The sequence below is a fragment of the Protobothrops mucrosquamatus genome, unplaced genomic scaffold (assembly GCF_001527695.2).
Source record: "Protobothrops mucrosquamatus isolate PMUCROS unplaced genomic scaffold, P.Mucros_1.0 scaffold3647, whole genome shotgun sequence".
Lineage (NCBI taxonomy): Eukaryota > Metazoa > Chordata > Lepidosauria > Squamata > Viperidae > Protobothrops > Protobothrops mucrosquamatus.
In genome coordinates this window covers 16,361-30,230 of record NW_015389608.1, presented here as the reverse complement: position 1 = coordinate 30,230, position 13,870 = coordinate 16,361, and the positions used below count along the sequence as shown (strand labels likewise).

General features: G+C 44.4%; 1 protein-coding gene across 1 annotated transcript in view; it reads left to right on the top strand.

Annotated features, from left to right (window-relative positions):
- The window catches only part of LOC107297999 (vacuolar protein sorting-associated protein 53 homolog), a 39,406-nt gene that overhangs the window by 11,694 nt on the left and 13,842 nt on the right, over positions 1 to 13,870 (top strand). The window contains exons 5-10 of the mRNA XM_015827362.1: positions 365 to 451; positions 1,773 to 1,888; positions 4,487 to 4,606; positions 8,803 to 8,881; positions 10,332 to 10,475; positions 13,577 to 13,719. Of these exons, the coding sequence (XP_015682848.1) occupies positions 365 to 451; positions 1,773 to 1,888; positions 4,487 to 4,606; positions 8,803 to 8,881; positions 10,332 to 10,475; positions 13,577 to 13,719 (689 nt within the window). The remainder of the gene's footprint in view (positions 1 to 364; positions 452 to 1,772; positions 1,889 to 4,486; positions 4,607 to 8,802; positions 8,882 to 10,331; positions 10,476 to 13,576; positions 13,720 to 13,870) is intronic.

Genomic DNA, 13,870 nt, shown 5'->3' with positions numbered 1-13,870 from the left:
ACAAGCGGGCCTGGCCTAGGGAGGATTTTTAAACTGGGTTTTTTAGAAATTTTAATTATCACAACACAAAAATTTTGGTTTTAATTTGGTTTTATTCGGTGGGGTGTGTGGGTCTTTCTTTGTTTTAATAATGTTGTGAGCCGCCCTGAGTCCTTCGGGAGAAGGGCGGGATATAAATTGAAATAATAAAATAAATAAAAGCCCCATTCCCTTCCCCGGACTCAGAAAATTCCTTGCCTGGCCCATCCTGGCCATCTTGAATTCTAGGCACCCACCCAGAGGAAAAGACGGTTGTGTGGATTCAATGGAGGGGGTTCTCACTGTTCAATATGTTTCTTCTCCCCACCTCCTGTCTTTTCTGCAGGCTCTCGAAGAGGCCCAGAAAGCCATCCAGCAGCTTTTTGGTAAGATTAAAGACATTAAGGATAAAGCAGAAAAATCGGAGCAGATGGTGAGTGCCGAGTGCCTTACTCTTTATCTTTAATACTTACAGAGTGGGATTGATAACTCTTAGCTGCTGTATGAATGTTGTTTGCTGCTTAGGAATCTGAGGAAGGAAGGAAGGAAGGAAGGAAGGAAGGAAGGAAGGAAGGAAGGAAGGAAGGAAGGAAGGAAGGAAGGAAGGAAGGAAGGAAGGAGTGGGATTCAAATATGTCAACAATCGGTTCTCTGTGTGGATGCCACTTCTGGAAGTCCATTCTGGGCCTGGGCAACAAAAAATTAGCTACCGGTTCAGCCGAAGTGATGCGAACTGCCTGAATCCTACCACAAGAAGGAAGGAAGGAAGGAAGGAAGGAAGGAAGGAAGGACACGAGAACGGAAGAATGGTGAAAAGAGGGAAGGAAAGGGGAGAGATAGGAGAAGGAAGGAAGGGATAGAATGGAGAGAGAGAGGGAAGAAGGGAAAAAGGAAGGGATAGGAAAAGGAAGGAAGAGAAAATTGGGAGAGAGAGGGGAAGGAAGGAAGGAGAAAAGAGTGAGAGAGGAGATAGGAGAATGAAGGAGCACAGAATTAGGGAAGGAAAGAAGGGGAGAAGGAATGAAGGGAGAGAGAATTGGGAAAGGAGGAGAAGGAAGTTGATGAGGGAAAGAAGGAAGGGAGAATCATGAAAAGAAGGGAGGAATAAGAAGGAAGGGATAGGAGAATGGAGGGAGAGGGAAGAAAGAAAGGAAGGAAGGAAAAAGGGATGAAGGAATAAGAGAAGAGAAAATTGAAAGACAGGGAGGGAGGGAGGGAGGGAGGGAGGGAAAGGAAGAAAGAAGAAAGAAAGAAAGAAAGAAAGAAAGAAAGAAAGAAAGAAAGAAAGAAAGAAGAGGGAGAGAGGGATAGGAAAAAAATGAAGGGAGAGAGAATTGGGAAAAGGAAAGGAGAGGAGAGGAAAGGGAAGGAAAGAAGGTAAGGTCCAGGGAAAAGAAGAGAAAAAAAGAGATAACGGAGGGGAGGAAGGGAGGAATAAAGGAATAACAGGCTGTTTGCAGCGTTTCATGTTTATATGATTTATTACGCTGAAGCCCAGGGTGAGTTTGATGGCGCTAGAATTTGTTGAACACCAAAACCTCTCGGCAAACAAGAATTAGAACTCTGATTTTCTACTTCCAGCCCAACATATAACTTGGGGAGGGGTGGGAATAGAGGATCTCCGAAGTCCCCTTCTCTTATTTTGTGGATTGCATTTCTTTCATTTCATCAAAGCCCACCTTTTAGAATGGAGGCTGTGCTTTTCTGTTGAATCCTTCGCTAAATAATACCTGTGCATGCTTCCATCTAACCAGGTTAAAGAAATCACCCGGGATATCAAGCAGCTGGACCACGCTAAACGCCACTTGACCACCTCCATCACCACCCTGAACCACCTCCACATGTTAGCCGGGGGAGTGGATTCACTCGAGTAAGTTGCCTGGGATCCGTCGTAACTTTGAATGGTGGCTAAGTGATTCGTCGTAAGTCGAGGACTGCCTATTTAACAGTCTTGCTGCAGTTACCGTAGGCAAAACAATTGTCCCTAAGTCTTTTCTCATAGTCTGTCCATTGTCCCAAGCAAAGGAAGTCCCAGTTTTAAAATTTAAAATTCTTTTTTTTTGGGGTAAACGTTTTATTAATTTTTTTCCATACAATTCAATAGTACTTATTCAACAACGTGTTGTCTGAGTTTATCATTCGCTAACGCAAATGTAATTCCTAATCCTTTATTATAATAATAATAATAATAATAATAATAATAATAATAATAATAATAATAATAATAATAATAATAATAATAATAATAATAATAATAGTAATAATAATAATAATAAAGTTGGAAGGGACCTTGGAGGTCATCTAGTCCAACCCCCTGCTCAGGCAGGAAACCCTATACCATTTCAGACAAATGGCTGTCCAGTCTCTTCTTAAAAACTTCCAGTGTTGGAGCATTCACCGCTTCTGGAGGCAGGTTGTTCCACTGGTTAATTGTTCTAACCAATTGTTTCTCCAACCATTGATAAAACAAGCTCCCAAGTCTGATAGTATTCTGTTTCTTCTTTTTTTTTCAACCTCAGAGTAAGTCTGTCCATTTCCGCACAGTCTAATATTTTCTAAATTATTTCTTCCTCTGACGGTATTTCTTCCTTTTTCCGATATCTATATAAATAAAAAATGTAAGTGTTCGTTTGTTCAAAATCTTAAATCTCCGAAAGTTCTTCACCGATTGCTTTGAAATTTTGACACAATGTTGCATTCGAATACGCGTGTGTTTTTATATACCTACTATTATATTATAGATGTCACACCTGTGACAGGTAAAAACATGCTTTTTTAAAAAAACAGCGCTATCTGTTGGACGTAAAAGCAACACACACTAGCATTGTGAAATTAAACATATTACAAACGTGCGCTTTCTCCTTTCTTTTCCATTTAACCAGACTGAGCCATAGCAACGCGTGGCCTGGTACAGCTAGTGTGCAAATATGATTCTTGCCTCTCTTATCACATGTAAAATCAAATATATACTTTGTTTATCAACCCTTTCTGGCATAATACCTAATAAAAAAAAGTTCAGGTTTAAAATCTACATGTTTTCCCAGCATCTTTTCTAGCCAAGTATGTATTTTTTTTTCCCAGAACCTCTTTGCTTTGTTTGCCATAGGCAAAACAATGGTCCATTTGTCCCAGCAAAGAAAGTCCCAGTTTTTATATATATGTGGTGATTGGGTTAGTCAAAAATTCAATAACAAAATCTTTAGTACATATCTCAGGTTACATCATCAAATATTTCTTCTTTGTTTCCCTTAACATTTGCTATATCATATTTAAGTTAGTAATTGTAATAATAATATATTTCTTCTTTGTTTCCCTTAACATTTGCTATATCATATTTAAGTTAGTAATTGTAATAATAATAATAATAATAATAATAACAACAACAACAACAACAATAATAATAATAATACACTACTTGAACACCATCGGCATTGACAAATTCGCCATTAGTCAATTGCAAAAGGCGGCCTTACTAGGAACTGCTTCCATCCTGCGACGAGATCTGTAATACCATCAAACATCCACATCTGCCTATCCCAGGTCCTTGGGAAGGACTCGATAGGTAGACAAAATGCCAAATCCAGTCTGAACATCTGGCTGACTGTGCAATGATCCATAATAATAATAATAATAATAATAATAATAATAATAATAATAATAATAATAATAATAATAATAATAATAATAATAATAATAATAATAATAATAATAGTAATAGTAATAATAATAAAGTTGGAAGGGACCTTGGAGGTCATTGAGTCCAACCCCCTGCTCAGGCAGGAAACCCTACACCATTTCGGACAAATGGCTGTCCAGTCTCTTCTTAAAAACTTCTAGTGTTGGAGCATTCACCGCTTCTGGAGGCAGGTTGTTCCACTGGTTAATTGTCCTCACTGTCAGGAAGTTTTTCCTTAGTTCTAGGTTGCTTCTCTCCTTGATTAGTTTCCATCCGTTGCTTCTTTTCCTGCCTTCAGTGGCTTTGGAGAATAGCTTGACTCCCTCTTCTTTGGGGCAGCCCCTGAGATACTGATAGCAGTCTATCATGTCCCCCCTCGTCCTTCTCTTCATTAAACTAGACATACCCAATTCCAGCAACCGTTCCTTGTATGTTTTAGCCTCCAGTCCCCTAATCATCTTTGTTGCTCTTCTCTGCACTCTTTCTAGAGTCTCAACATCCTTTTTACATCGTGGTGACCAAAACTGGATGCCGTATTCCAAGTGTGGCCTTACTAAGGCATTGTAAAGTGGTATTAACCCTTCACGTGATCTTCATGTGATCTTTTGAAAGATTTCTTGGTGTCACATACCGATGGCACAGGAGTCTGGAGTCTCATGGAGGGGGTTAGGTTGTTAGTGATCTTGTCTCTTGTGGGGACCCCACGCGTGAAAGAACGAAGCCAGCTGGATTGGGGAAATCGTCGGCACCAGCCTCACTCATGTCTCTCTCCTTCCTTTTCTGCCATTCCAGGGCTATGACCAGGAGGAGACAGTACGGGGAGCTGGCCAACCTATTACAAGGGGTTGTGAACGTGCTGGAACATTTCAACAAATATATGGGGATCCCACAGATCCGCCAGCTTTCCGAAAGGTATGTACGGTCTCCCAGGTAACAGCCAGGGGAGGAAGGTGGACTCTCGGTGTGAAGCATGAGCTGAATTTTAAGGTGGGATCCTTGGTGCTCTCTGAGCTTGGCGGTTTTCTTGCAGACGTTTCATGACCCAACTAGGTGACATCATCAGTGCTAGAAGGGAGTGGGGTTTGTGGGGAGGAGGAGGTAGAGGGGGAAGAGGGGGAGGGGGAGGACTCTGGGGTCCTTGGTGCTCTCTGAGCTTGGTGGTTTTCTTGCAGACGTTGCGTTGCCCCACTAGGTAATGTTATCCTTCAAGATGGACAGTATTTAATATTTATTTGTTACGTATTTGTAGGGGTGTGGGTCTATACATATGTTGTGTATAGTATGTTTTAGGTGTGTGTCATGTATGTGTTTCACTTTGAGAGCGGGCAACTAAATTTCTTTTTTTGATGTGTGCCATTGTGCCCAGTAAAAAAATGACAGTAAAGTTTATCTTATCTTATCATCTCATCTCATTTCATCTCATCTTAATCTTATCATCTTATCTTATCTCATCTTATCATCATCTTATCTCATCTTATCTCATCTCATCTTATCATTATCTTATCATCTTATCTTATCTCATCTTATCATCATCTTATCTCATCTTATCTCATCTTATCATCTTATCATCTTCTCTTATCATCTTCTTATCTCATCTCATCTCATCTCATTTCATCTTATCATTCCTGGAAGGAAGGAGATGTTATGGCAGTGATGGCGAACCTTTTATAGACTGAGTGCCCAAACTGCAACCCAAAACCCACTTATGCATCGTTGAGTGCAGGGTGGGTGTGGCCCATTGGCTGGGTGTGGCCAATTGGGTGGGCGTGGCCAATTGGGTGGGCGTGGCTGCGGTGGTAACGGCAGACTGGGTGGGACTAAAAAGTTCAATCAATCAACTCCAACTTTGCAAGATCTTTTTTTTCCCGCGAGAAGTTGAAATTGACTGATTGATTGAACCTTTTTTTTGGGGCACATGGCAGCTAAAGCGAAAAGGTTTTATAAAACCCAGCTGAAGGCCTAGGACTGGGGTGATGGCACATGTGCCCACAGAGAGGGCTCTGAGTGCCACCTCTGGCACCTGTGCCATACGTTCGCCACCACTGTGTTATGGGGTGAGGAGAAGGGGTGGGAGGGAGGAGGAGGATGACTATGACAACGATTGTGGGGTCCTTGGCGCTCTCTGAGCTTGGTGGGGTTTTTTTGCTGATGTTTCATGACCCAACTAGGGAACATCATCAGTGCTAGAAGAGAGTGGGATTTCTGAAGGAGCAGGAGGAGGAGAAGGAAGAGGAAAAGGAGGAGGAGGACTGTAGGGTTCTCTGAGCTGGGTTGTTTCCTTGCAGACGCTTCATTACCCAACTAGGGAACATTATCAGTGCTAGAAGGGAGTGGGGTTGGCTGTCTATTTAGTTTATCATAGCTTGCCTTGTCAGTCAAGGAACTACTATCTCAGACAAACAATCAAACAGTAAACAACAGGAACCACCATGAACATTCCCACCAACACTGGTGAGACAAGCTACTTGTATATAAAAAGAGAGCAAACCCCTCTCCCTTCTAACACTGATGATGTTACCTAGTTGGGTAATGAAATATCTGCAAAAAAAACCACCAGGCTCAGAGAACACCACAGTCGTCGTCGTCGTCCTCCTCCTCCTCCTCCCTGCAAACTCCACTCCTTCTAACACTGATGATGTTACCTAGTCAGGTCATGAAACATCTGCAGGAAAAACCACCAAGCTTATAGAGCACCAAGGAATCCTCCTTTTCCCCTCTTTTCCATCCTCCTCCTCCTCTTCCCCCTCCACCCCCTCACCCTCACCATCCTCCTCCTCCTGTCTGCAATCCCCACTCCCTTCTAGCACTGATGATGTTACCTAGTTGGGTCATAAAACATCTGCAACAAAACCACCAACCTCAGAGAGCACCAAGGACCCCCTCTTTCAACCCTCAGCTACAAATATTCTCCTTTATTGGGAGTGGCTTTTCCTGTATGCTTGTATGTAAATAGAGAGCAATCCCCACTCCCTTCTAGCACTGATGACGTTACCTAGTTAGTTCATGAAACATTTGCAACAAAACCACCAACCTCAGAGAGCACCAAGGACCCCCTCTTTCAACCCTGAGCTACACATAATTCTCTTTTGCTAGATCTAAAGTTAGATCAATAGCAATAGAAGGAGGGGACGACGGAGAAGGAGGTGGCTGGATGGAGTCCCTGAAGCAGGAGGCGTGAGCTTCAGTGGACTCCAGAAGATGGTAGAGGACAGGAAGGCCTGGAGGAACGTTGTCCATGGGGTCACGATGGGTCGGACACGACTTCGCAACTAACAACAGCAACAAAAAGTTCTCTGCTTGAGCTACCTTCAGAGCTGCATCCAAACTTAGCATTGATAACCTACAGAAGGGTGATAGGAGATGGTGGGGTATACTAATGGTTACGGTGCGGGAAGGGGAATTGGATGAAGTTATGGAGGACAGATCTATTAAGGGCTGCGGCTTTGAAGGCTTGGGGTTTTTGCCTCTGGATCAGGAGCAACATCTGTTGAAAAGGGTAGCAATGGGGGGGGGGGAGAGTAGGTCTTTTATCTCGAGCATGGGACCCTCCAAGAGCATCTGGTGCACCACAAGACAATAGATGTCTATGGAGATTCTCCTCAGGCATCCAGGTTGTCCCAAAGATGCTTTTTCTGGAGGCAACTGGACTCTCTTGTTTTTCTTTGAAGTTGTTTCGCTTCTCATCCAAGAAGCTTCTTCAGCTCTGACTGGGATGGTGGAGGAATGGAAGGATTTATATTTATATTCTGACCCTGAGGACACAGACAAACCTCCAAGTGGCCTCAATGACTCTTTAAAAGAAGGCAAATGACCGGCTGTCTGCAAGGAGTATAAATCCTCCCATTCCCCGCCATCCAGTCAGAGCCGAAGAAGCATCTTGGAGGAGAAGCGAAACATCTTCAAGGAAAAACAAGGAAGTCCAGTTGCCTTGTGAAGAAGCATCTTTGGGATAACAAGGCGATAGGTGAAGATAGACCTCGGCAGGGCTGTTCTGACATGCTTTCATCAAGACAATTATCAAATGCATGGAGAAGGCAGGGTACTTAATTAACCACCTTAAATTTCAGAGGAGTTAAATTTAGCATTTGTCCCAGCTCCAATAATTTTTTTTTTTAGTGCAACTCTATAAAAACAGCCCCTCTTAGTCTAACAGTCAGGAGAAAAATCATTTAGCTTCTTTTATCCGTACAGGTAAGTCCTGTAAAGTTGGAGGGGACCTTGGAGGTTATCTAGCCCAACGCCGTGCTCAGGCAGGAAACCCTATACCATTTCAGACAAATGACTGTCCAGTCTCTTCTTAAAAGCTTCCAGTGTTGGAGCATTCACCGCTTCTGGAGGCAGGTTGTTCCACTGGTTAATTGTTCTAACTGTCAGGAAATTTCTCCTTAGTTCTAGGTTGCTTCACTCCTCGATTAGTTTCCATCCGTTGCTTCTTGTCCAGCCTTCAGGAAATGCTTTGGAGAATAGCTTGACTCCCTCTTCTTTGGGGCAGCCCCTGAGATACTGGAAGACTGCTATCCTGTCCCCCCTCATCCTTCTCTTTGTTAAACTAGACAAACCCAATTCCAGCAACCGTTCCTTATATGTTTTAGCCTCCAGTCCCCTGATCATCTTTCTCACCCTTAGGACCGTTGCTAAATCCTTTACCAGCCAATTTCCAACAAGCAACATCAGTGAGGAGGCCGGAGGGAAAGTCATAAGTCACCATCCTATGATGTCTTGCTTAATGACTGCAGCGATTCACTTAGTGACCACACAAAAAAGGTTGCACAATCGGGAGCAGTTTTGTATTACCTCTTAATGAATGTTCCGGCCCCAGTTGGGGTTGTAAGCTGAGGACTACCTGTAGTATTTAAACTCAACGTGCAATGGGATAAGGACTCCTACTTCTGGCAGGGGCTCCATTGTGGTTGTAAGACGACGACTGTCTGTATTCCATGTTTGGAAGCAGGGCTTTTTCGCTTTCAATTATGGCTTTAGTTTAGATGAAAGGACACCAGATCCACGCCTTGATTCCTGGCTTGTCAAGCACCATCTTTTTGGCTGAGGGCCAGCCCCATGTTTCCTTCTGCAGCCAAAGGATGACAGGAATGTTTTCTCTTTGACAGGGTGAAGGCAGCCCAGAACGAGCTGGGACAACAGATCTTGGCTGATTTTGAAGAGGCCTTTCCTTCCCAAGGCACAAAGGTGTTTATTTATTTTTTTTAAAGTATCTTGATCTTTTCTGTCTGCATAATTATCGCTCGTTGCAATAAGCTGCTTGCAAGGAAATCTGAGGGGGCTGCAGGGTTTAATGACCAAGGTCTAGACCAGGAGTCTCCAAACTTACTAACTTTAAGACTTGCAAACTTCAACTCAACTCCCAGAATTCTGTAGCCAGCATGGCTGCCTAGGGAATTCTGGGAGTTGAAGTCCACCCATTTTAAAGTTACCAAGGTTAAGAAACCCCGCAGTAGAGTCTCAAAAGGAAAAGGCCCTTGGGGGCTTGTAGCTAATAATAATAATAATAATAATAATAATAATAATAATAATAATAATAATAATAGTAATAATAAAGTTGGAAAGGACCTTGGAGGTCATCTAGTCCAACCCCCTGCTCAGGCAGGAAACCCTACACCATTTCAGACAAATGGCTGTCCAGTCTCTTCTTAAAAACTTCCAGTGTTGGAGCATTCACTGCTTCTGGAGGCAGATTGTTCCACTGGTTAATTGTTCTAACTGTCAGGAAGTTTCTCCTTAGTTCTAAGTTGCTTCTCTCCTTGATTAGTTCCCATCCGTTGCTTCTTGTCCTGCCTTCAGGCGCCTATTGAGCACCACCATCACTAGGCAGAGCAGATTTTATTGATTAGGTTTTTATCCCACTTTCCTATTTTCCTAAGTAACTCAAGGCATACCTAGGTAATACTCCTTCCTGTGAGGTGGGCTGGGCTGGGAGAGGAGGCCCAAAGTCAGCCCAGCTGGCTTTTGTCCTTAAGGTGCAACTAGAACTCACCGCCTCCTGGTGATTGGCCCAAAGTCTCCCAACTGACTTTTGTGCCTAAGGCGAGTCTAGAATTTACCATCTCCTGGTGATTGGCCCGAAGTCACCCAGCTGGCTTTCACGCCTAAGGCGGAACTAGAACTCTCCATCTCCTGGTGTTTTGCCCAAAGTCAACCCAGCTAGCTTTTGTGCCTAAGGCAGGATTAGAACTCACCATCTGGTGATTGGCCCAGTCACCCAGCCAGCTTTCCTGCGTAAGGTGGGATAGAACTCATTATCCTAGTGATTGGCTGACAGTCTCCCAGCTAACTTTTGTGCCTAAGGCAGAACTAGAACTCACCACCTCCTGGTGATTGACCCAAAGTGATCCAGATGGCTTTCTTGCCTCAGGCAGAACTAGAACTCACCATCACCTGGTGATTGGCCCAAAGTCAGCCCAGCCAGTTTTCCTGCCTACGGGCGGGATAGAACTGACTATCTCTTGGTGATTGGCCCCAAATCTACCAGCTGGCTTTTGTGCCTAAGGCAGGACTAGAACTCCCAATCTCCTGGTGATTGGCCCCAAATCACCCCAACGACTTTCATGCCTAAGGACAGAATTAGAACTCAAGATGGCAGCAAAACGCCAGCTTAATTCTCTGGGCTTGTCCTCAGCAGAGATCCGCTGGTCCCAGCAACGTTCTCCGTGACGCCTGCTTGGTCGCCAACGTCTTAGATCCCCGGATCAAGCAAGAAATCATCAAGAAGTTTATTAAGCAGCACCTCTCGGAGTATCTGGTGTTGTTCCAGGAAAACCAAGACGTGAGTTGGACTCCCCGCGATTCCCTCAGGGGAAAGACACACACTTTGAAAAAGATTCGGAAATGCTTTGGGTCTCCCAAGAAGCTCTGCGTCTTCCTGCTGGTCACAAAAGCTTTTCGTTCTCAGTTTTTGGGTGGATGCTGGAAAAAAATGTACCTCTGCCTTATGGAAAGTATTTAACTGGCAGCAGCTTTTGAAGCGGCTAAAACCTTTTTTTTCCTGCTTTGCGTGGAAAGAAAAAAAAAGAGATGGCTGCTTTAATGTGTGAGAGAGAAAGGTTAGATGAGATGGAGAGCAAAGCCCTCACCTTCTGAATTATAGGTAGACCTATAAATTCATTTAGTGACCGTAATTCAACACAGCAGGAACCTCATGAGGTAAATCAACACAGCAGGAACATCATGAGGTAAATCATAGAGCACAAAAGGGTGCCCAGAAGAAAAAGGCGGGAAAAAAGGGAACCTCCCCCTCCACACCCACAATAGCCAATCACAGCATGGCAGCCAGCACTCTTCAGCCAATCAGCTATAACCTTGTGTTCTGGTTCATTCGCTCCAGCTACAGGTAGTCCCCGGCTTACAATTCATTTAGTGACTGTTCAAAGTTACAGCAGCACTGAAAAAAGTGACAATCATTTTTCACATAACTGTTGCAGTAGTCCCAATGGTCACATGATCAAAATTCAGATGCTTGGCAACTGGCATGTACTTACGTCGGTTGCAGTGTCCTGGGGTCATGGGATCCCCTTTTGCGACCGTTTGACAAGCAAAGTCTATGAGGAAGCCAGATTCACTTAAGAACCAGTTTACTAACTGCAGTGATCCACTTAACAACGGTGGCAAGGAAGATCGTAAAATGAGGCCAAATTCACATAACTGTGTCGCTTGGCAACAAAACCTTTGGGCTCAATTGTGGTCGTAAGTTGAGGACTACCTGTTCACAACTGGAACTCTGAACCCTCATTGTCACATTTTCTTATTCAGTAATATTTTGTCTGGTTCACTGAACAACTATGAAAGAAAGGTTGTAAAATGGGGCAAAATCTGCTTAACAAATGTCTTGTTGAGCAATAGAAATTTTGGGCTCAATTGTGGTCGTAGATCGAGGACTACCTGTAGTGTAATGGCAGAAAGAATAACCTTGAGAACAGGAGGAAAAATTGCCAGTAAGACAATGGTCAAAGAAGAGAAATCTGAGTCCTGGGCTGAAATGTAAACTTAGTAGGCGTCTCATAATACAATCCTAGTTCTCATGAATACAAAGGGAGGTGGGAAGCACAGAGTTCTCCAAACTTGGCAACTTTAAGACTTGTGGACTTCAATTCCCAGAATTCCCCAGCCAGCATGACTGGCTGGGGGATTCTGGGAGTTGAAGTCCACAAATTCTGGGAGTTGAAGTCCACAAATCTTAAAGTTGCCACGTTTGGAGACCCCTGCAGTAGATCTTCTGCAGGTAGTCCTCAACTTACAACCACAGTTGGGAGTAGAATTGCTGTTGCTAAGCAAGACAGTTGTTAAGTGAGTCACAGCCAATTGTATATCCTTTTTTTGTCATGGTTTTTAAGTGAATCACTCAGTTGTTAAGTGAGTTTGGCTTCCCCCTCTGACTTTGCTCATCGGAAGATGGACTGGGATTTTTATACGTATGGAAAGGATGTTGGTTCAGTTATGGAGATTCTGAGTCACCAGGTCATGGTTGTGCCAAAGGTGCTTTTTCAAAAAGCAGCTGGACTTTCTGGGTCTTTCCCTTGAAGACGTTTCGCTTCTCATTCCAGAAGCTTCTTCAGCTCTGACTGGATGGTGGGGAAAGGAAGGATTTATACTCCTTGCAGAAAGCTGGTCATTTGCATTCTTTTAGAGAGTCAGGAAGGCTGCTTGGAGGTTTATCTGCACCACTCGGGTGACCTTGAGCAGGGCTTTTTAACCAGTGGTACGGGTACCACCTGTGGTCCATTGGCACCTGGCAGGTGGTACGCGACCATCCTAGAAAAGTGGTAGCGGGGGAGGGGAATGAGCTGAACAGGTGGCAGCACCGCACAAGCCTGAGCGAGAGACGGCTGGAGCTGCAGGGCTGTCAGGGCTCAGCAGAAGCCCCAGGATCAGTACCAGTCTCCGGCTGGAACTCGGCGCTGATCCTGATGCTTCTGCTGAGCCCAGAAGAAGCGCCGATCAGCTGGAATGTTGCAGCATCTCCAGGATCTTGTGCTTTACATTCAGATGCTTGGCAACTGATTCATATTTATGACGGTCACAGTGTCCCAGGGTCATATGAAGTGACCAAAACCTGCTGCAACCACCCAGCAGACGGGGGGAATAAAAACCAAACACCACCCCACCCCACCCCCGCTGCCAATCCTCAACAGAAACGCTCACAACAATGAAAACCTCGGACAGGAGGAAGAGCGCGGGCGGGCGGGCAGGCAGGTGTCTTGCTCGGCTGTGGCTTGGGGGACACTTTTTTCAGTGCCATTGTAACTTCGAACAGTCACTAAGTGAACTGTTGTAAGGCGAGGACTACCTGTACTTTATCACTTTTTTCCTTTTTCTTTTTTTGGGGGGATCATCACGTTTTTGACACCTTGCTAGGCGACTGGTGGTACTCGGATATTGCCATATCCTAAAAGTGGTACAATGGGTGAAAAGGTTGAAAAGCCCTGACCTTGAGGACACAGACAAACCTCCAAGTGGCCTGAATGACTCTCTAAAACAGGGGTGTCAAATTGCCGGCCCACGGGCCGGATGCGTCATGTGGAAGCCACACCCACCCCATTGCCGGCAATGGCAAAACAGTCCCGATATGTCGCGCGACGTCATGTGACGTCGCGAGTTTGACATGTCTGCTCTAAAAGAATGCAAATGACCAGCTGTCTGCAAGGAGTATAAATCCTTCCATTTCCCACTATCCAGTCAGAGCTGAAGAAGCTTCTTGGAGGAGAAGCAAAATTTCTTCAAAGATTAAAAAGAAAGTTCAGTTGCCTCTTAAAAAAACACCTTTGGGATAAACTATGACCCGGATGGCTGAGGGTTCATGATGTGCATTGTACATCTTGATATCAACATGGAGGAGAAAGATGGTTGAAATCTCCTGCTGTTCTCTCCCAGGTTGCTTGGCTGGACAAGATCGACCGGCGTTACGCCTGGATCAAGCGCCAGTTGGTAGACTACGAGGAAAAATACGTCCGGATGTTCCCAGCGGAATGGTGCATGACAGAACGGATCGCCGTGGATTTCTGTCATATTACAAGGTGGGACTCTAAAATCCCGTGTTCTTTTTTCCCCCCCACCTCTAGCAACGTTCCTTCTTCTTTTTTTTTCTTTTTTTTAATTGAAAATTTTATAAAATTTTACAATATAAATCCCCCCCTTCCCCTTCCCACCCTTCCACCCCCCCCTCCC